The following is a 23,542-nucleotide window of genomic DNA, read 5'->3' on the forward strand; positions in this document are numbered from 1 at the left end:
TAAACCATGGAGTGGTGGTGCAGATATTTTACATGTATCTTTACATTACAGTAATTTGTCATGCAGCTTTTTCTTTAATTATTGTTTTACATATGAGGTAGGAGGTAGGTCATCATTCTCTTTGTCCGTAAGTGAGCTCATGTGTGTGTAGCATCCTGGGGAGGAGGCAGTCTATTTCTGATTGTTGAGTGAGCTTCTGGAAAGCTTTTTGTTCTCTCTAATGTCTAGTTTCCCTTGTACTTTGAAAGTAACAGCTCCCTTCTTTCAACTGATGAGTTTTTCAGTGTTGAAATTATCTGATCTCTTGTGTGTCACCAGTTTTCAGCAGCTGCAGTGACCCATCAACAGGCCAGGGACTTTTCTTGTTCAGGGCTTTTCTCGTTTTCTTGGGAAAACAATCTCTTGAATTGCTTAATACATGTCAGACAGGTTAAATTGCAGATAGAGAAGTGAAAATATTTTTATTTTCTCCATGTTTTCTAAGTTCATGTTTTAATAATCAAGCTCTGATGTTGGAGGGGAATTATTCAGGAGCTGCTATAGTAATCTTAAAGGTACTGGGAGCAGTTTGTGAAGAGGACATGCAGAAAATTTAGACTTTTGTTTGCATGCTTGAATGATTGATCAGGTTTTCATTTTTCACTCTCTTCAGGAAATAGCAATGTTAACTTTTGCAAGTGTTGCAGAATCCACAGGTAGGCAAACTGGTGTGTTACTAGACTGGTCTTAGGATCATAGAAAGACTTAGGTTGGAAGGACTTTAAAGGCCATTTAGTTTCAACACCTTGGTTGAAGCATGGTGAAGTGGACACCTTCCACTAGACCAGATTGCTCATAGCTTCATCCAGCTTGGCATTGAACAGTTCCAGGGATGGGGCATCCACAGCTTCTCTGGGCAACCTATTCCAGTGCCTCACCACCCTCACAGAAAAGAATTCATTCTTAATGTCTATTCTAAAGCTACTCTTCATTTAAGGCCATTCTCCGTTGTCCTGTCACTGAATGCCCGACAAAAAGTCCCTCTCCAGCCTTCTTGGCCCACTTCAGGCACTGAGAGGCAGCTGGAAAATCTCCTTGGAGCCATGTCTTCTCCAGGCTGAACAGCCTGTCTTCACAGGAGGGGTGCTCCAGCCCTCTGATCAACATAGTGACCCTCCTCTGGACTCATTCCAGCATGTTCACATCCTTCTTGTGTTGGGGGCCCCCAGACCTGGACAAAGTACACCAGCTGGGGTCTCACAAGAGCAGAGCTAGAGGGTCAGAATCACCTCCCTGCACCTGCTGGTCACACTGCTTTTGTTGCTGCCCCAGGATGATACACTTGCCTTGGAAATTTGAGGTGCACATTGCTGGATCATGTTGAGTTTTTTGTCCACCAGCACTGCCAAGTCCTTCTCTTCAGGGCTGCTCTGAATCCATTCTCTACCCAGCCTGTGTTTGAACTTCTGATTGCCCTGACTCATGTGCAGGACCTTGTACTTGGTCTCATTAAACTTCATGAAGCTCCCATTGTCCTACCTCTACAGCTTGTCCAAGGCCCCCTGGATGCCATTCCTTCTCTCCAGTGTGTCAACCAAACCAGAGAGCTTGGTGTCAGTGTTGATGTAGCACTAGAAGTCAAAACTCTGGTGTTCCTGCCTACACTGAGGTTTTACACAGTGCACATTATGTATTGTAGTATTTTTCCTCTCCTCCTCCTTCTGTTTCCCTTACTTCTTATTGAGACATGTTTTGAAAAGCATTTCAAAGATATGTGATAAACAGCAATGGAGAGGAAGGGAAGAAAAAATCCAGAATTACTGTCAGTTTGATACTACTAAGTTCTGCTTGTAGTAGGAAATTTTTCTGGGAAGAGAACAGTGCTCTGGAGTAACTGCTTGTGGCTGTTTTCACTATGGGAATCAGCAGCTGCAAAGCTCAATAGTGGAGTTTTTTTTTGAACAAGGGTGTTGTCATCTTATTGCAAAAGTTCCCATACCTTCTTGGTGATTTCTCATGTGCAGCTCCTCACAGCACAGCCAACAAACTCCATCTCTCTCCTCACCCAGCTAACCCACTCTCTTGTAGCACTCTCTTCTCATTGGACACAGCTGTGGCCTATTAAGGACAGGCCTGTTCCTAATCTTTGGTGATTAGTACAGCTGCAACTCCTCAGGTGTGAGACTACCTTCTGCACTATTTTCTTACATTCTATCCCTCCGCACAAGGGATCTCTTCAATTTGTAAAAGTCTGTAACATTTAAAAGCAATAGTTATTCTATCTGTATCTTCAGCTTAGTTTTAAGACTTAAAACTTTCCTTGAAGAGGCTTGTGCAAGGAAGGTTTGGAAGACGTCTGTACTGAAAGGGGTGATCAGAGTAGAGCTAAAATGAGCTCTTTTCCACTGAACCACCACATTCTGCAGTCAGGGGCCCTTAGTTTGCATTCCAAAGATCCCTTGTAACATTCTGTTATCATGAGAGACTTCTCTTGAAGAAAATGTAGTTACTTATGCTCATCCAGCAATGAACTTTTTCAGAGGAGGGAGTTGGGGGGTAGTAGTGTCTTCCATCCAGGAGAGACTGATTTAAAGTCCATTTGTTACTGAGCTTGTGATTTTACCTATGTGCGATTTGAAATGTTTGACATCTCTTGCATTGTTATTTGGCTGGTTTTGAGGGGATTTTGAGACAGAGAATGAGTGCAAATGGGTCAAAATGGTGAGAATTCAGCAAGTAGCTACTTTTTGTAGATGTTTGGTTAGCAGAATTCCTCTTGGTTCACTGTTCAGTGTTTCCAGTTACAATACTGACTTGGTATTACAGTACTGACTACCAGGGTTACTGGAGCTCAGGCATGCTTTTATTTATTGAAATGTGAAGTATAAGTTTGTGCTGGTAAATTCATGTAACTTCAGAGATGCAATTCAGTGTGCGACAGATGAGAATGGTCAAGCTACCAAAACCGGAAGATGTGGGAGAGAGAATATGAAAAACAAGAACCCCCTGAAACCTCTGACACAAACTTCTGAGAAGAGCCAAACAAACTCAAACTGGAACATGTGTAGGAGATATGTTTTGGAACATGCTGTAGTATTTTGGCATACAGGATGGGAGGATTGTGCAGATAAAGATATCTTTTGAGTCTGCATGTTTGCTTATTACATTTGCATTTTCTTAATCATAATTGCTAAGTCATCTGGGATTTTGTTAGCTTAACAGACACAACTTTTGAACCATTGTGTCTTGGAAGAATATTGAATGCTGGTTGAAATGCAAATATAATGAAGAAAATTCAGAGTTCAGTGGATCTGAAATATTATTTTTCTCTTTTTTAAGATAAAATATAGCAAATAGTTACTGTGAAAGTAGTTTTAAGTTGTTGTTTAAGTGATATTGACTGTTACTGGATAGAGTTTATGTACTGACTTATATAGTATGTTGAGATGCTTTGAGTAGGAAATATGAAAGCAATGGTAAATGCATTTTAAAATCACATTTGTTTGTTTCTGAATGATCAAGCAGCAGTAGTAAGACAATTTGCTGGAATATGTGTCTGTAATGTGTAGAATAGCTATTTCCTTCTGGTTGTTAGCCCCATCTCCTCTGTGTTTTTCTCATTCTAACTTGAAAAACTCAATTGGTGCCCCTCCAGTAATAATGGAGAAAAAAGATGTCTCTGGCTAGATGCAGCAGAAGTGCTGCTATATCAGGCAAATGTTCTTTAATGATTGTTTTGATATTTTTCAGCCTTTTAGAGATGTTGAATGAGATAGGCTGTGTCTGCAATAACAATAAACTGGGTTTCTCACACCTGAATAACTGAGCTAGATTTAGTGAGGAAAACCATGTTTGTGATATGCCCTGAGCTGATATTTCTAGGTGTGTAATGAATAGCTCAGGCTTCCAGGCTGTGACCTTAAATATACAAATTAGATTAAAAACAGGAAATATGCCACACCAAATCACTTAACACTTAGGTGAGAGATTGGTTGATATCATCTGTCCTTCAGGTGACAAGTACACCATCATTTATCCTCTACTTAAGTCAGTTTGGTTTTTCTCACCTCAGCACTTCATTTGTTTAGGTGAGAGATACATGAAACTGACTTGCCAACATCTGTGCTGAGCAGGAACTGAATAGAACAAAATGCTGCTGTGCTGATGGGGATGGAATGGTGCTGAATAAAGCACAGATGTGAAATGTTAAAGCTTTTCAGTGAAGGAGTAGGAAGCCAGTGGGAGAAGACTAGTATGTGGTTCTGTTAATTACTTTTGCAATAACTTAGCTGCTCTAAGTCACCTTCATACAGGCTGTTAGGTGTGCTGTATGACAAATTGAGACTCTTGTGGCTATTTTATCCTGGTAGGTTGTAACTCTTTTCCTGCTTAATGCTGGATGAGGTGAAGCAAAGTAAAGCACTAAAACAAATTTGCCTTCAGAAGTAGTTAAACTTGGCTAATCTGGACAAAAGCAGATGAAACCAACTCATAACTCTTGGAGACACTCACAAAGTGAAAACACCTTGGAATTGAAAGTTGTTTGAGGCTTGAATGTTTAAATTACCTGTGCCTTTATTAACGGTTACTTCCAAAGCTGAGGAGGTATGTTTGTAGAGTAATTTATTACCAAACATCCAAGCAAACCATCTCCTGTTATTAGGTAAGTGTTACCAAATGTAGCTGTAGCATCACCTTTTTATTTCAGTATTTTACTGGTTTAAAAGAAAAAAATTTGAAAAAAAATCATCCCTGATGAACTGTGCTCCTTGCTAGTTAAGGTGCAGGAAAGATCCTCCAATAAAGCATGAAGCAGAGATCAAGATTTCAGTAGAAAATAGTGTTCCTTGGTTTCTTCTAGCCTGAGCATGGCTTGGGTAGTGGTTTGCTGTTTCCATAATGTACTGGTGGATGACATGGGAGTAACATATCTGCTCAGTATGATATATAAATATAACTGCTAATGAAATAAAGGAAACAGATGACTCTTCCACAATGGCAAGTCTCAAAAAGATATAATCTAGAATTATCCTGGAAAGGTTCTCTGCAGCTACACAGGAAGGCTAAAGTAAATACACTCTGCATAGAATAAGTTGTTAGGATGCACTCACAATATCTTTTAACCTGATGGGTGGTCCCAAGAGCAGGAGAAAAAAAGCTGAGCTTTCAAAAGCCGGTATTTTTTCTTCTTCATCCTGGAAATACAGATATAAACAAAATTACTGAGTGCTGGAATGTGCTAGAACCTCAACTGTCTTTTCATGCAGCCCTCCTGACCTCCTCCTGACGTGAGGACAAGTTTTGATGTTGTTTGTATGTAGAATGAGGGGATGGATGAGGTGGTTGTTCAGTGCAGGCAGCATGCTCAGGGTTTTGGTGCCTGCTGGAAGGCAGACAGCAGTGACTGCACGGCTGGAGTTCAGGACTGCTCTCCCACTGCAACCAACCAAGGCTACAGCCATTGTCTCAAATGTAGGGCTGTTTTAAGGGCCCAGGGAGCAGCTGGCAGAGAGTTGATACCAGAGGTGTGGTTGAGGATTGGTTCTTTTTTTGTGTGGGTTTTGCTGTTTTTAGCAGGGAGGGAGAGCAGAAATTCAGATGGAAGCCAGGTGAGATCTCTTGCATTGTGACCAGCAAAAGAACCCTGATGGAAGTTCATGCAATGCTGCAGCTTGCAACTTTAAAGGATAGAAGCTGTGTTTTGTCCACAGCCTACTTTTCTCTGCCTTATTATCCAAGATAAATCCCACAAAGGGGAAAAATTGATTTAATAAGTGATAGTCTTAGTATATTTGGACTAGTTTAAAAAACCCAAACAGATGAAATTGAGGTCATGAATATCACATACCTCAGTACTCTCTGTGGATGCACTAATGCTGTGCTGGAAGTGTTCTGCTATTATTGCCACTAAATTCTTACCCATTGTAGCAGATGGTCTAATAGTGCTTATGCTTCATGGTGCACTGCACAGGAGCCAGGAGGGAACAATTCTGCTGCTTCTAAGGCTCTGAAGCCTTATGTTGCCCATAATTCTCATCCTTATCTTTGTAATTCTGAAATAGGGAGTTTGCTTATTTTGATCTTTTTCTGTGTTATGGGAGAGGTGAGTGAATTTGTGGTGTTCTTGAAAAAGGCAGGAAAGGTTTCTGTACTTTCATTTAAAGACAAATAACCTTTCATGCAGATAATTATAACCATCTAGGTAGGCTGAAATAGCAGTGATGCTTTTTGTTCCAAGATAATTAGGCTCTCACAGCCTAAAGTGTTGATTAAAATTGGTTCTGATTTGTCCCTAGACTTTCCAACTATTGAAACCTCCTTTCTTTGTGCACCTTCATATCAGCTATGTTAAATTAAAACAGTGATACAGTATGTCTGTGTACTTAACATACTAACATTGAAGCAACTTTTGAAGTAGCTTTGAGGCTCATTATTGCATTTTATAGGAAGAAGACAAAGTCTCTGTTCAGAGCTGAGAGAAGACTCAGTTATTTAGGCTTTTGGGGCCATTTAATGTGTGACTCAGACCTAACTCTTTGCTGTAGATTAACTGTACTGCAGTCATTGTTAATGAAGGGTATTATATAATATCATATCAGCTCACCTGGTAGCAGTGTGTAAAATGCTGTTGTTTTCACTATGTAGGTATTCCAAGATAAAGATAACCTAAAGAGAAGGCACAAGAGCTCCTGAAATGCTCTGATTTTAGACTTCTGTAAAATAACTTCTGGATCCAAATGTGTTGGATCATGTTTCAGGTAGAGCCTTGTGCCCTTTTAAAATGACAGGCTCCTTTCCTGTTGCTGCTGTGCTACTTTTTCAGTAAAGAAATCTTCTACTAGTCTAGCATCTGTCATAAACATTCACATATCTCATCTGCAGACTAGAATATCACTCTTAAAAGGTGGGATGTAATCCTTCAACTGATGCCTAATGCCTTTGTCACCAACAGGTACTGCAGACAGAAGGTGGTTGTGTATGGGTGGAGAATGCCTGAGCCAAATTATCAATTCTGTCAGTCTTTGTACGGAGATGTTGACCCTGACTTAACAAGCCTAGGCATGTTCAGGGACAGGTTAATGGGCTGCATTGACTTGTTTTGGAAAAATGTTTGTAACCAGTGAGGGATAGGCATTGAGGGTGTGGTGCTTCCACAAGCACTTTCCCAGGCGGTATAGCCAGAAATTCCTACCCTTCTCTGTACCAAATCTCTGCTTCTGTGCCCAAATTACAGGTTTCTTGCTGTCTTCTGTCTTCTAGCTATGTTAATGTGATTCTTGAGTGAGGAAGCTCTAAAACAGGTCAGTTGAAATGACCTTTGTGTGTTAAAATGCCAACACCACCCACATGTGACCCATGAAACTTATTTCTTATTCTCTTCTCCTTGCACAGAATGTTTATTTTCATTGTTTGGGTTTTTTTAGATTAGCTTGATTTCCTTAACAGTTTCACTATGCCCTGCTTGAGAGGATGGGGGTGCATGGGTGGAGAACGTAGGAGGCTCTTAAATCAGTTTTTACCAGGGATTATAAAGTGGAATTTGCAGCTTTAAAACCATCCAGGGCCTAAGTAGTAACTTTATTAATCTGTAAGCTGTTTCCTCAATAATAGATATATTGTTTTTTCCCTAAAGAGAGGTTCACAGAAGGAAGAGCTCAGTTGAGGCATGTTGCACCTTTGTTTTGAACACAGAGTTTAGGATTTAAATGTTGCAGTGAAGATCTGTTCAGTCTGAAGTGGGAGGGGGATGGTCATAGGGAAAATGTTGCCATATGGATGGAAAACATGCAGCAGTGTGTGAGGTTTTCCTACCCTCCCCCAGTCTGAGGCCCTGGTGAGCATCAGGCTTCAGAAAGAAATTAGTTCAGATGAGAAGAATATTTTTACTTCATCTTTGCTAGTTATTGCTGAGAATCTAACTTCTAAAAGTGTAACTTATACTAAGTTTTGAAATTACAATTTACATTGTTCAACAAGCTTGGCTATTTCCTGCCTCTTCCCATACAGTGTCTAAAAGCTTAATCAGATGCAGACTCTGCAGCCTGGGGCCACTCTGAGGAAACAGCAGGAGTGTCTGGGTGCCTCAGGTGCAAGATTTAGAGTTTCTTGGTGCTGTCTGGAAGCCACCCAAGTCTTGAGAAAGAGTGTGAGACAATGGGCTCGAGTTTGAGAGCATGCTGAAGAACCACAAGGAGGAAAACATCCTTTAAATGAGTGGTGATAAATCCTTCTGACCTCTCGGGTTTATCTGCAGGGAGAATTACAGGTTCTTATCGTGTAGTGTCAGGTCAAATGACAGGTGCCAACAGCTTGTGATTATTGGCCTAGATTTAGCCTAGTTCTGGTGCTGTGGAAGTTGTTTGAGCCAGGTCAGATGTAGGTCAGCCAGTGGAAGAGCAGTGACTGTGTAGACCGGGGCACAAGCACGACTGTGCTCAGCACCTGCACTGTGTTTTATGTAGGTCTGGTGATGAGGAGGAGGAATGTGAGCTGAATGAACATATGGCTCACATATGTTCATGGCTGGGGCAGGTGAAGAGTTATTAAAAAATTGAGAGGGAAGTTGCTCTGTGTGTATGCAGAGAACTGTTTAACAGGGCAGATCAAACATTCTGCCTTATCAGTAATATGTCTTTGTATATATTTAGACTGGCCAAACTGTAGGCCCTCTTTTTACTGCCACCCTCTTCTTTTTCCCTAGTAGATTTTTCTTCTTTGTGGATCATTTGGTATGCAATGAAAACCCCTGGATAATAGCCAGCCCAGTCAGTAAGTTTCAGTCATTAATAAAACTTGCTTGTGTGCAGAGCAAACAGTGCTGTTCAAACAGTTTCCTAATCAAAACAGTTGTATCACCATGTTAACTCCCTCAGAGCTGGAGGCACGTGCCATTGCCTGTGAACACTTGGTGCTGCAATCATGCTCATGTACTGACTTTGTGGCCAGACCCATCTGGGTTACCCTGCCATCCTTGATGCAGAGAGCAGTGGAACTCCCTGCTGAAGGAGGGGGCAGTGATCACACCATCTATGCCACGTGCAGATGCAGATATTGGGAAAGAATCCTTGAGTTTTCTGCAGGGCACTCCTTACAGGTAGGTGGCTGTGAATGGGATGATGGCAGGTGACAGTGTTTGCAAAGTGTGTGCAACTGCTGCAGTTGAGTGGAGGATTTCTGCAAGAGATTAAAGGGTAGAGTGAGGATAGCAAGCAGTGAAAGTAAACAATTTCAAATGAGGTCCAAAGCAATTAGTGGAAGGTCATGCATTTCAATGTATTCCTCTCCAAGTGTTTTAGAGACACTAGTTCCCCACAAACCACCGTGGTTGGAGAATAAAAGTAGAAGCTTTGAAAAAACACAGTTGTCATCCCATGGATTCTCAGCAGAATAACTTGGTGTCTTCTGTTCAGCACAGTGCAGATGTCTTATTTACCCTTCCTGCCATATTATTTTGTAGGTTTCTCTAATTTAATTATTGCATTTCTAAGAAGTTTCAAGTGGCTTGCTCTGCATATCCAATATAGAGTTTCCCTTGTTAATCTCTAGTTAAATGTTTGACAGGAGGTGGATCTGATAATGTCTACAGGCCAAGCAGTGAGAGGATGGTGCTGAGGACAGAATTAACAAGACTTAGGAATAATGGGTCAGAAGTTCTGAAAAAGAAACTAGAGTAGAAACCCTGTCAGATGGAGGGCAGTTATGGAAGAATGGCAGGTAGTTTAGGAGCTGGGACTGGAAATCTGGAAACTGTCATCAGAAACAGCCTGAGGTGACAGAAGAATGCAGCTGCAACATGGTATGGGGTATGGCCCAGCAAACAGGAGGGCTGGGTGAAGCCATCCAGCTAAAGGAAAAGGCCACAAATTGGGGGAATGCTGGTGTGTAATAACTTGCTGCTAGGACTTCTATAAGCTTTTAGATTTCTGAAGGGAAGTGTTTTTTGTTTGCCACTTTTGTAGTCTTTGATCATGTGTTCTTGCTTTTTTTTCCTTTGTAAATGTGTTCTGTTAACATTTGCTGGGGTAATGTATCACTGATATCTGGCCAAACTGCATGAATTTAGGTCAACTTGGTACTCTTTTTCTCAGAAAAATACATCGATTGGTGAATTTTATCTAACAACATTTGGTTAAAGAAAGTCTGTGTTCTTATGACAAAGCAATGGTTGCTAACTATTTGTGAGCAACTCACTTTAGCAGCAGAAATCTACCTAACCACATTGCCAAACCCCAGCTTCCTCAAGCCTTGTCAATGTCTCTGACTGCCCTGGATTCTTTCCCTTCAAACATGCTGCTTTGCTCAGTGCCTGGGGAGCCACCCAACCCAAAGCAGCTTTCTGAGCATCACGTGCTCCTCAGGCATGCCACACTCAGCTTTGTGTATACAAAGAAGGAGGCTTGGAAAAAGTTTCACTGCTCCTCGGAGAGTGCTTTACTTACTGCCTGACAGAGATTGGGCAGGACAGCAATTTCTGCATTGACCCTTTGCAGTCATGCAGGCTCTTAGTTCACAGCTTGGAGCTGGATGCTGGTACTGTACCTACCAAAACAGATAATTTGGTAGTGGCAAGAGGGGTATAAAAATGTAAGAGTTAAAACTCTTCAGTGTTTTGGTGTGGATTTTCCTGCCTGGCTTTTCTCTAGAGTCAGGGATAGCCCTTGGCTGGCTCTGGCTTGTGTAATGCCAAGTCTGAAAGATTTGAGTGAGAGAGAGAGAAAGGTTGACAGGGCCCCAAAATGCAGATGTGGGAATCTGCTGTGATTTGACATCTCTAGTTGTTTCCCTTCTCCTACAGAACTATACAGTGAAATGCCTCATCCTGAAATATTGTTGGCAATAGCACATTCAGGGCACTGTTAATTTGGGATTGTTACAGACATCAGCCACAAAAGAATCTCTGCAATGTTTTCCAAGCTTTTCTTCCCACAAGTTTAATTGCCTGTCAGAGAAGTAATAATGATGGTTTTGTTATATGCATATTTACAAGCTTGTCCATAGTGTCCAGTGCTTCACTCTGTTAGGTGAGTAGGACTTTAGGAATTTTCAAGTCATTCACAAAATGGAGTGGAAAAAGATGCTCATCAGAATTGTACGATCCATCAGTATTGTGCTCATCATTATGTATTGTGTAAAGAAGTATTCCCCAAGAAAATCTTCCCTTGCTCTAAAGCCTTTCTTGAATAGTACAGGCCCTAAATCATTGTTTTGCAACTTGGTTTTGATGGAAATATATCTTGGTGGAGCTACAGCATGTCTTAAACTCTGCTTCTGGTTTATTTCAGGAAAGGTGGCTATACAGAAAGAAGATCTGCAGAAGTATCATAACAGAGACACCTGGTTTCAACTCCAGCATGTTGATGCTGATTCAGAAGTACAGGTGAGACAGTTTAAAAAATATCTTGGCAAAGAGTATTTGTAACAAGGCCATGGCAGTTTCATGGGTTTCATGGCTCTGGGACAGTTAATGTTCTTCCCTACAAAAAGGAAGCATTGCCCATTAGTATGGTTTGGGTTTTGGTGATAAGCGTAGGGTGGATTAAAAGTGTGCATAAATCACCCGGGGGTCAGGATTCTGCCTACAGAAATAATGAAAACAATGGGAACTATCAGGTCTGATACAAGGAGGGTGTGTTTATCTCAAGTATCAAATAACTTCAGGTCCTATAAATAACAGTTGATTCCTCAGGGAGTGGAGCCACCTTGAAAATAGTATCTGCAGGTACTGCATAAAATAATTATGTTGGCAGGTTGCCACAGGAATGGCAGCAAGTACATCTTAAATGTGAAAAACATTCCTTGCCAGATCTCTAGGCCCTCTTCCATACAATAGGAATGCTGAAAATTGTATTATCAGCCCTAAATTACATTTAGGGTTTGGTAGTTTGCAAATTTTTCTACACAGTGTGACTCCTCTTTCTGTACTTTTCACCTTTTGAAGCAGATTCTATTTTCTGTTATGACATTAGGTCTTGTGAAAACAGTCATTATAACAAAGCAAACAATCAAATCATATAGCAAGATACTGTGCCAGTTACTTTTTTTTCCTCCTGTAAGTATATATTACAGATCGCTTCTGAACCACAATATTTGTTTAGGGGAGACATGAATATCTGGCCTGTGCAAAAGTCTCAGATAAATGCAAGGAGAAATGCCTCTTAGATACTTCTGTATGGTAGGGTTGGACACAGTGTCTTGGCTTTTCAGTCTGTGTGCAAGTCTGCACATACCAGGTTGGAAAATGACACTTAAGATGCACACACATTCCAACATAAAGTGTAGTCATGTATGGCGAAGCATATGTGAAAATACATACAAGATTAGGTATTCTTTTTGTTTGGAGAGACAAATAATACCCTGTTGTGCCTGTGATACAAAGAAAGCCTCAGGACAGCCTCTTCAGCCTGTGACATTCTCTTGTAAAATATTGATCCTCTTTAATGCCACATTTCAGTGTCACTGGTGATGGAAAGGCTTTTTAACAGGCTTTTAACTATGAGATCTATTCTGTTTACCCTGGTGTGTCCTTGTCTTCTTACCCCAAAGCCTCTTAGGACAGTGCCTTTAGAACAATAGATTAATTGTTTATTTCCTGTAGGATATGAAAACTTCCCCTTTGTAATTTATCAGTTGAAGAAAGCCAATATTTAGATAAGCTTCTGCATTGTTTGTTTTGTTACAATATTTATACAGAGTGAATTTCTGGAAGCTTTTTAGACCAGGGTGCTTTCTAGGGCAGCAGTGCTAATGTAAGGTGCAGACAGCTCTAGCTTGGAGTCATGAGGAGCACAGGATTTGCTGGAAGCATGTTCTCTGTTCATAATTGTGCTGTTTATCACTTCTGTTTGCATCCTCACTAGAGCCCAACTCTTAAAAGCCTTTTCTGGGCTCCATGATAAGCATTTATTACAAGTAGTGTAAATATGATTTACATTATGCTCTAATTTTATCCATTTATTTAAATGTTCCTTGGTCTTTATGTTGAAACTGCAAGAGGGCCTGGTTTTCTGTAATTGTGGAAACAGATTTGTAAATATTTTGTATAAGTTCTTATGCAAGTGAAGATAGCCAAATGAATTTTTTTTTTTGTACCTTTTACATTTGCAGTATCTCAGTTGTCTTAAGTGCTTCATGATTTGTAAGGGAAAATATAATTCTTGTGTTAACGATGAGTATATTTACAATGCTACTCAGTTTTCCTTCAATTTTAAAGGAAATAGTTTAAGAAATTTTTAATAGTTAACATTTGCAGTGAATCATGCAAATACTAGTACAAAGGCAGTCTTAATGTGGCAACTATAAGTTTTATCATTCTAGCAGTTTTTCCAATATAATGTACTGGATTAAACATTGAGCTGTAGGCCAGGAAACTCCTGCATTTTCTGCTTTTGTCAGCCAGGGGCTGTTGTACTATTTTCCATGTTGTAGATCACTTCATGGCTATTTAGCTATGCATCACAGCACTCTGTTGAGGTAAGCTATTGTCACTCCCACACTTTGAATACAGTGAGAGTAAATGTCAGAAAGAATGTGACTTGCTTGGGGTTATGCAGTCAGACTGAGAAATTAAAAAAGAAAAAGGAGACCAGGTTTCTAATTATTTCTAATCCATTAGGCCATGATGTGAAAGAAACTGGGTAAGAATAATAAACCTACGAGGGACTTAACTTTACCATGTGTGAAGTCTAAAAATACCCAGGTTTTAAGCAGAGCAGCCTGCACAGTCAGAAACTGAAAGCCACCTTAAAAACAATGTATTGTTCAAAAATTAGTGATATTGGATGCTGTGTTTCTTGTGGCCCCCTTTTGGGACATGGTGCCTCATTTTTGAGAACAGAGAGACTGATTTGAAATTATAGATAATAACATTTGCGATGCAAGAACTGATATTTTGAGCTATCTGAAGTTTAATGAGTGGAATTTAAAATTTTGTTCAGCATGGTTGGTACCTCATTTGTATGAGTTCCTGTATACTTTAAAAAATCAGTATGTAAGTGTTAGTGTTGTATAACTTCATCACAGATTGTTTCCAAGGTGTTTAGCTTGAGACTTTGAATCTAGTTTTATGGTTTTACAACATTGCCAATTCTTACTGTCTTACAAAGGTGCTTTGTATGTTCAGGAGTGAGATTATGGCTACATAAATTTTATTGCAGATAAGGACGTTACTGACAGCAGGACTACATTAATTGTCAGACTACACAGATATGAATATTACTGTCAGATGCTTTAATGCCACCTCCATTTATTGCTTGACAGCAAGTAAAGGAGTCTGGCATGATTGCTTATGTTGAAGAAAATATGAGGACATTGTATGTCTGGGCTGAGTGCTGCTGAGCCTGTGATCTCACCAGCACCTTGTGTTCAGTCTCACAGGTGGGACTGTGCAGCTGCTCAGCCCACAGATGCAGAGCAGGCATTACAACCCACCCAATGCCTTTTGTGGGTTTGGTTCACCATTTATCTAGCAAACCCACCCAGTGAGATAATCAGCATCATCAGGTACATCTGAACTTCCCCTTGTCTGAGTCACTGGAAAACAGTGGCTGCCAGAGCACAGTGCTGTGTCAGTCAGCAGTGGGCTGTAGCTGCCCCTTGAAGTTGACAGGCTTGTACTCTGTGCTACATCAATGCCCCCACATTTCACTGGCTGGCTTTGCTCTCACTAGTTTGAAGATAACACATTGCATAGTGGCTCTAGTCCTGTCAGGACTACCATCCAGGATACCCTGGATGCTGTTGAGATAGAGCTGGGTGATGAAACAGCAGTTGTGCTCTAGGTGGTTAAGTTTGAGCTGCTGTGTGAAGAACAAATGATGAAACTTCAGCTTGTATTTGTGTTTGGCATACAAATATGACATGACATGATGTCTGAATATTTCCTTTTTAAATATAGAGTAAAATGTTAAATGTGATCGGGAAGCTTTCTTATATAGAGTACAGAATGGAAGTTGACAGCAGCCATTAATGTTTAATTTATGGCTTAACTTTCCAGGCTGAGAAACTTATTATGGAAGTAGAAAGTTATAACCAGGTGTGCTTGTGTGCATTTAGCTGAAGGAATTTTAAGTTCCCATCTTCTGATGGAGCCTGCCTCCTCCTCAGTACTGTGCCCAGAGTTAAATGCCTAGTGTCTGACAGTACACAAGCCCAAGAATTTTAGTCAGAAGTAGAACAGGAATTGAGCCATTACTGAAAATGGTTTAACTTTTGCATTGAAATAGATTATGAACAATCAGGCAGCTTCGGTTGGAGGGGAGGGGCTAGCAGCAAAAGAGACAACATTGTAAGCTGCTTGAGGCCAGGAGGAGCATGATGTTGCACACTTTATATGGGATGTATTTCTTTTCTACTAGTCATTTGTCTTTCAGGACCTGCTGTATTCTCATTGTCATACTTTTTGAGGTCTGGAAGCAAAAATAGCCATGCTATTGTGTCTACCTCTTTTTTGATCCATGAATGTTTTCCTTTTCTTCACAGAAGGAAGTTTACCCAACAGTAACTGATTCAGATATTTGCCTAGGGCTGTAGATGACAGATGCTCTCAGTGGTCCATGTGTTCTCAGTGGAATTTAAGCCCAAGTGCACATGCAGTCTTTAAAAGGCCTTTCCTGGTTTTGAGTAGTTTTCCCCTTAATATTTTTTCACATTAAGTTCATAGTTCAAGTCTGTTTTGTGAAGTTTGAGCTTTGCCACCTAAACATGCTTTGTGTACATGTAATCAGTGAAGTGGTTAAAGATCCAGAGATATTCTGATAAATATCTATATACACCAGTATATTCCAAACCATGTTGTCAGTATATGTAAATGGGGGCATTTGAAAAGAGAGTTAGATTATTCTGACATGTTTTCCTCTGCAGATTCTTGTTTTAAAAGTTCCCCTTTTCAAGTGTGCTTTGAGTTACTTCCTCCATTTCATTGACAAATGAGAAATAGTCTTGTCCTCTTACAGCTGAGTTCTCAGTTCTAAATGATAGAATGCTTTTCCAAAGCCATTTATGCTCAAAGTCTTATGTAAAGTCATTGTTGGGGCAAAAAAAAGTCTGACAAAAACTTGATAATTGCTCATTTCCCCTTCCTTCTCATAAGAACTTTGATGTGTCTGAGATATTTATTTGGCTATCAACTTAATAAAAATAAAAGGCATGTAAAGGGCAGATAACCAACACTGAGGAAGCAAATTGTCTCACATTTTAACCTTCTGTACTCTAAGCTTTGTGCCAAAGATTAACTGATGTTAAGTACTTTCTTCAGACACCAAAAGCTTTTCCTCTTCCTTTCACCACTTCAACATTTTGTCTATGCAGGCCTTTGACTATTGTTGATCAAACATGCCTGTTCTTGAGTATGGACTGTGTCATGTGGTGTACTATACTTCATTAGTGGAAAACATTATTTATGGGTATGTTTGGAGAGTACACCTAAAGTCCTCTTGTCTTGCTCGACATACCTACTGGCTCTGAAATGCTGCCTGTATATTAGCTAGAAGAACATAGCTAAGGCATGGTGTGGTCCTCCAAAAAGAGTTTCCTTTTTGTCAGCACCTTCTGTTGAATGCAGAATCTGTATCCCAAGTGTCAGGCTTCATGAATTAAATCTTGGCCTTCCTGGGGTAGGAGTTTTGCCATGAGTTCATCAGAGCCAAGGTTTTATCACAAATTTTTTAATTAGCTCATCTTTTCCATCACACAAGACTGAATACAATTTATCCCAGATCTGTGGAGGAAGCTGGAAGTGTTACTTGGTTATTTTTATTCACCTTGTTAAAATTTCCAAGGATTGTCCCATGGAAGCAGTCCCATGTCTGCTTGTTTCCTGTTCTATATAAATCAGTGCTCTTTGTATATCTGGAGCAAGTCCTGTTGAGCTGTGATGGCTGTGTTGCTAATTGTTAATTAAGAATATACATTTGAAGATACAAGATATAACTGTCTTTAGGAGCAACTGTACAGGGCAGTTTCACTCCAGTAATCTGATGAACAATTAAGAGCATTGCATGCCCACTGTCCAACACTGATATTTTTTATCTTTGTGTAGGAACTTAAACACTTCTAGCATAAAAATTAATCACTGGTGCATTTTGTACAACCTAAGTGTAAGCATGGGTAAATGCAAATGGTAAAAAAGAAGCTGCTTCCAGGTTTGGTATCAGCTTTCAACCACAAACAGGAAATAAATGGGTGCTACCCTCTATATTTTGAACAGTGGCACTTAAGCTTCTATCTTCTGGTTGTTTTGAAGAGAGATGACATGTCTGTTTTGATAGGGTGGGGAGAATCTCAAGGCTAAATTCCTACTGACAAAATTATTTGAGACAACTGAACCATGCATCAGCAATGGTAAATAATGTTTGTGGTAAAGGGAAAGAACAGCTATTGCCCAGATCCTGCTTTGTGGCAAGACTTCCTGTGTGAATATAAGAGCACAGTATTCAGACTTAACAGCACAAAGGGCTAGGGCAGCTAATCAAGTTTTGGTCTATTACTTTTCAGTAGCTAGTCTATTGTGGTGAGGAGCACCTGCTGCTGAACAATGAGTGTACGTGGTTTTAAAGTAACATATGTGGGGCTTTGCTGGGGGGAATGAAACCTTTTCACTTACAACATCTACATATTATATCCCATCAAAATATTTGAGAAAAAAATAATTATTAATTTTAAGGATTTTGACCATATGGCAGTATTCTTCCTTTAGAGAAACAGGAAGGTTAACATTATGCCATGTGAAGTTGTTTGCCAGCTCCTGAGCAATTCTGACATGCTTGCACATATGGAGAGCAAGCAGATATCAGTTCCGCTTTGCTTAGCATTTATGAATCCATGCAGTGCTGAATAGAGCTGCTGCACTTGCCTCAGCAATCAGCTGGGTTCTGTTCCAGTGTCTGGGAGCTGCTCTGTGGTCCAGCAGGCAGGCTGTGATCTCTAGCATGATCCTCAGGCCTTTCCCAGCCTCCTGCTGCCCTCTGCTAAAGGAAGGAGCAGCTTCTACAAGCAGCAAATGTAGACAGCACACAAACTCCTTCCTCCTCCTGCTCTCAAATCTGCTGTTAGGCCTGACCTTATGTGAGGCTGCTGATAATACTGCAGGGCTGGATTTACCTAAAGCAGTAGCTGTACTCTTGATCTTTCCCCTCCCACTCCCTCAGGGGCAGCATTTAGTGAGCCCTTAGGGTTTGGCTCAGTTTTCTTGTTTGCTTTTAAGTTTTACTGATGGCAGAAAGTGACTTCCCGAGAAGTTGGCTAAAAAGCTTTCAGCATAGACAGAATCTGCCCAATAACATTTGCTATATTCTGAAACAAAATTTGGAAAGACTGAAAAAGCCGTGGTGCAAGTTATTTCCTAGTTTGGAATGGTCTCTGTGCAGTGCCGAGTTCTTCCAATGCTCATTTCTCCTGACAATTTGGAGCAAGGGAAGATAAACCAACATACCAGTGTTATCACAGTCCTGAATTTGAGATTCCAAAAAAAATGAAGTGCTGGCATGAGTCAGTCTTGAGCTGTGGTTCATGTCACCTGCTTAGCCTAGTCCTTTCCTACAGCTTCTGTCTGGTACATCTCATCCGTCCTCCACCTCCAGGAGCTGGGGTAAGACTGCTTGCAATCACAGTCTACCAGCAGGATGAAGAGTAAGGAGCCAAAAGTGGGTCCCCAGTCCCTGCTGAGCAATGAGCAGAGTTGAGTTGGGAAAAGTGTCCCCATGTGGAATAAATGTTTGGAAAAAACTTTCATCCAGGTGCGCCTCCCACCTTGGTGGGAAAATTCCCAGCAAAATTGGGTAGGCTAGTGAGGAGTAGAAAGGTGGGTTACCATAAACCTCTTGTCCAGTAGGTTTAATAGTAAACAAATACCTTACTTAGGAGTTTTTCTGATATCAACTGTTGTTCTTTTGTGGAAGTGAATTACCATGCTGTGTGAGCCCTGGATATTAAGGTTATTGACCTGATACTTAATATTCAAGCAAACTGTATATTTTCTGGTTTTGTTTAAAATCAGCAAGGAAGACTTGTTCTTTGATGTTTTTAAAAAGTGAAAGATTTTTAAAATTTTGATAGTAACAAAAAGGATGGAGGCCTGGTTGATATTTGCTTTAAAATGATTTGGGAAATTTGGGTAGGTTTGACTCCTGACCAAATTTGGGTAGATTTGGCTCCAGGTAGCTCTCTGGCTTAGGCAGACTGACAATCTTCTGTGCATTTTCTAGAGCCTCAGATAGGCACGGAAGTTCCTGGTATTTGTCAGTGCTTTTTCATAAATATTTCTCTGAAAAACCAGATTGCATCTATTTTGATCTGGGTTGGATGTTGCATCTGAATCTACAATCACTGCTCCATGTGGGGTGTGTCAGATTCCAGGAAAAAATGAGTGCATTTAACTGCACTCTGACACGGCTCCCTGTGGTGTCCTGGTGACCTTGCAAACACTGCCTCTGAGGCCTTGTTCAGGATGCTGAAACTGCTTTGTGCCAGGATGGCAGAACTTTGTCATAAGAGTAACTTTAGGATAATCTGTGGTTATGCATTTTCTTTTCCTTCAAAGTACTGCGGTTAAATTAAACCACAAATTTGCAACTGCTGGAAACATGATATGGTTAGGTAGTGTTTGTGTACTTTTATCTGCTTTATAACTGTTTTCTGGTGTTTCAATCCACAGTGGCTCACTGCTTCATTCCAGGCAGACAGGAGGTGGCTGGAGACAGGCTTTCCCTGTATCTAGAAAACCAGGACTTTGAGTCTTTTCCTTTTTTTTTTGCCAACCTGCAGTCAGTTTTGTTTTCAGATAACAGAGTGTGTAGTAAAGGTTATATCTACCAAGCATAGTATAATTTGTGCTTTCCTCAGTAAGGCCTTTCAAAAGTTTTTTGTTACTGATTTCCTTTTGAGTACTGTCTGCTTCTCTACAAGAAATTCAGTCGTCCAATGGTTTCTCTAATCAATAACTGGAAGCTGGCTGCCCCCATTATGTGGTGTTAGATGTGGTTAGGAAGGAGGTGTGACCTGTGAACCCACCCTCCGTATCAGCAGGAGCTGATGGAAAAGGAAGTGTTCAGCAGTTGAGTTGGCACTCCTTGAGCTTGTTCCTTGAAAAGGGGTCCTACCCTTCCACAGAAGGTTGTGCTAATAAGCATAGCTGCTTCTAGGAACAACCCTGAAATATATTTGCTAATGGAAATGTTTTGAGTAATCAATACATGCTGCTTCAGAATTGCCAAACCTCCAGACTTTTTCTCAGAAAAAAGAAAGCATTATAGCCTCATAGTGCAGGACTGAGCCTAGACTCAATCCCTGGCTCCAAAGGAGGGATTCTGTCTGATCAGATGAAGGCACTTTTTCAGTTTTCGGTAAAATGGGCTTTTTCTTTTGTTCTGTTGCTTTGTCTAGTCTTTCCTGCTTGTAAACTCTGCAGACCTACTGCAATAAGAGACTCCTGTTATTATTACAGTAGTTCTGTTAATACTAAAAGTATAGATTTCTTTCTTACAAACTGTCAGTCAAAGATCATGGCAATTCTCTGTTTCTGTGGTACATGTAATCCATTATAGGTTGACCTTCTTGTTGATTAGTTTAACTTTTGATCTTATGATACTGATTTATTGCAGTTTTCTGTCTTCCCTTTGCAAAATGAATTATCTGGTATTTTGTAAACCCAGCTAATGCCATTTCTCAGGAGTGAATTTATTCAGCTGAATCCTTATGTTTTGCAGAATGGTATAATTGATTTGGGAAAAAGCATTCTGTTTGTGTAAGAGTAACCTTTTCTGTAAATTAAGCCTGAAAGCATGTTACTGTAGCCTTATTTCAAGGTATTTGAGTTTTTAACTGGGAGTAAAACACTGGAAGGTGTTTTGGAAATAGTTGTAGGCTGCTGTTCCCAGTGGTCCCATGACCTCTGTTTTGCTGTAGGAAGCTTGGAGTCACTCTTGGAGCAGCTGACCATTTTCAAAGCTTTCACAAGAGAAAGACAAAAGCTACAAGAAAAAATGGCTTTTAGCCCATGAGAGGCATCACAATAATTTTAAGCTTAATGTAGCTAGGAAAATGTGTGAAAAACTGCTGATTTTTAAAAATCTTTTTTTCAACCTAATTTCTGAAATGAGGAGCTTTTATTTTATTCAGTCTGTGTGAGGTTGAGCAAATGGCCAGTTTGCTCTCAGGCTCATCTATGTGCATTGAAGCATTCTTTCCTGAGAAGGAAACATTTGTTTAAGACCAGCAGAAATATTTCTATAAAAACACTTGTATACCTTGGTACTTTGTGATGGTAAGGACTTGAACGCTGTGTAACAGTAGATACTGTGAATGCTAGCAACATGATTGAACATTTTTAATGTGTCTTTTTAATAGTTGTTTGATATACTTTTATTGATACCTGTCTTACAGTTTATATTGCTTAATGCATTTTATTTTTATAATGTTTAAAACATGCAGAGGTTAATTTATAAGACAGTTCTGTGATATCGTTTTTAACAATAGTGTTGCAGATACTTGCTTAATATTTAAAATGCTAATTACAACTTCAGCATAACATTTGTGTCAGACCATAGACACTCCATATCCTTCAATCAGTTCAACTTATAATGGGGGGAATTATGCACCCAAATTTCATTGAATGACTACTAGTCTGGATTCTGTGGCAGTAGAAAGACCTCAGCTATACAGCTCTTATTTAATCTTTGGGCTTTTCCTGGAATTACTTGCACAAACTGGCTTGCTTTGGTTGAAGTTGGAATGGTGTGGCTGCCTATGCATAAAACTAACTTTTCCTGTGGTGTTTTTGGTGTGTTTCAGGGGAAGGTCCACCTGGAGCTGAGACTCAGTGAAGTCATAACAGACACTGGTGTTGTCTGCCACAAGCTCGCAACTCGGTAGGACTTGAAATGTAGCTGTGAAGTTATGAGAAATAGACTGATTGCAAACAGTCTGCAGTGCTTCATTTAAAAATAGTTGGAGGAATCAACACATTTAGTTGAACACTGAATGTTCTTAATCAGAAATATCCTTATGAGTTTATAGCGTGTGAGTTTTTTTCATTTTCCCTTACCCTCCCTCTATGTAATTTTCTTCCTAATAGCCTTAAATGTTAATCAGTTCCTTACCCAATTTAGTCATGGCATAAATACTAAAAAGACATCAAAGGGTAATATTAATGTCCTTCTAATTTGCATTAAGGACCTTCCCAGCTAAGTAAATTTGTAGCACAGCTTGTGTGGTGAGAGTGCTACAGAGCTGACTTAAAACAAAAGTTTGCTATCACTTACTAAGGCAGCCTCAGAATCAGCCATCTGGTCTCATTCAAGTTGGAACAGAGATGCCACAGGACTCAAATGGCAGTAAAGATTTCTCTGTCCTGTGGGGAGGAGTCTGGAAGACCACTGCTCTCTGGCCACACCAAAGCCTTTCACGTTACCTCAGAAGCAGTGGCAGAGCTGGTTTGCCTCTGTGAGGAATGCTTTGTGTTCTCTGGCAGAAGAGCTGTCAAAATCACACTGCTGGCATCATACACTTCTATGTCAGTCATATCAATATGATAAATTGAAAGTTTAAAAAAAAAATTTTATTTATTAAAAAAAAAAAAATGAAGCTAGGAAAGTTCTGACCAGCCCAATTTTCAGACCAGTATTTAGTATCATTTTGTTGCTGCCTTTGCTAAGGCTTTTTCCTGGTAGTCTTTACATCTGGAACCTGTTAACAAATGCAGGTGACCCATATGGTGACCTCCATCACTGTAGGCCCACTCTTGATATGAGGATGTGCTGGGGTACGTGGTTGTGCCTGCCTGTGCATGTACCCTCTGGCCATGGAGGTCATACCAGAGCTCTGCAGCAGGTACATTTGACCTCTTCCTCTCTGCAGTCTGCTGTCATGAGGCAGGGGGTAGTCTGCTGCTGTGGAGGCTCTGAGCTCCAGTGAACTTGTTAACCAGGGCACAGCTGCTGGAACACAGCTGAACCTCTTTGAGAACAAAAATTGCCATGTCAGTATAGCTGTGCACCACCTGGAGGACCCAGCCTTCCTCCAGCTGCTACCTGAGGACTCTCATTGTGTCATTCTCCATTGCACAATTTGAATATGACCAGGTGATGATGGTCACACACATTCTGAGAAATCAGAGCTCAAACCTGTATCTACCAAGTCCTAGGCTGGCATCCTTTAAGTGTTGCTTGTATTGCTATTGCTCCTAAGGCTTTGTGGGACAAGGGGAAATAGAAGGTGGGAAAAGGCAATTTCTGTGTTAGAGAGGGTGAATATGTGTGGAACATACAGGACAGTGGGTTTATCACTGAGCTTGGACTTTCCTTGAAGCATGCCTGGAGGATAGTGTGTTTAGACAGGGAGAAGGAGCAGAGTTGTCCTGGTTACCACATTGAGGGTTTTTTTTTTTTTTGCTTTGGCCTTTCTGAAAGTGTATAATGCACTCCTTAGATGTGATACAGCCACAGAGCCTTCTGTCCTTATCCTTTGAACCCTAATTGTGGGTTGAAATCCTGTGATGTCCGTGACTCTGCAAACATAGATTAACTGAAATGCCCTTCTGCTCCCATCTGTTTTGAATAGTTAGGAGGTGTAC

At 40.4% G+C, this 23,542-nt stretch overlaps 1 protein-coding gene across 1 annotated transcript in view; it reads left to right on the forward strand.

The window, feature by feature from the left end:
• The window catches only part of RASA3 (RAS p21 protein activator 3), a 130,157-nt gene that overhangs the window by 50,052 nt on the left and 56,563 nt on the right, over positions 1-23,542 (forward strand). Inside the window, exons 4-5 of the mRNA XM_066545280.1 lie at positions 11,262-11,356; positions 21,763-21,839. Coding sequence (XP_066401377.1) covers positions 11,262-11,356; positions 21,763-21,839 — 172 coding nt within the window. The remainder of the gene's footprint in view (positions 1-11,261; positions 11,357-21,762; positions 21,840-23,542) is intronic.

This window comes from Molothrus aeneus, chromosome 2 (assembly GCF_037042795.1).
Source record: "Molothrus aeneus isolate 106 chromosome 2, BPBGC_Maene_1.0, whole genome shotgun sequence".
Lineage (NCBI taxonomy): Eukaryota > Metazoa > Chordata > Aves > Passeriformes > Icteridae > Molothrus > Molothrus aeneus.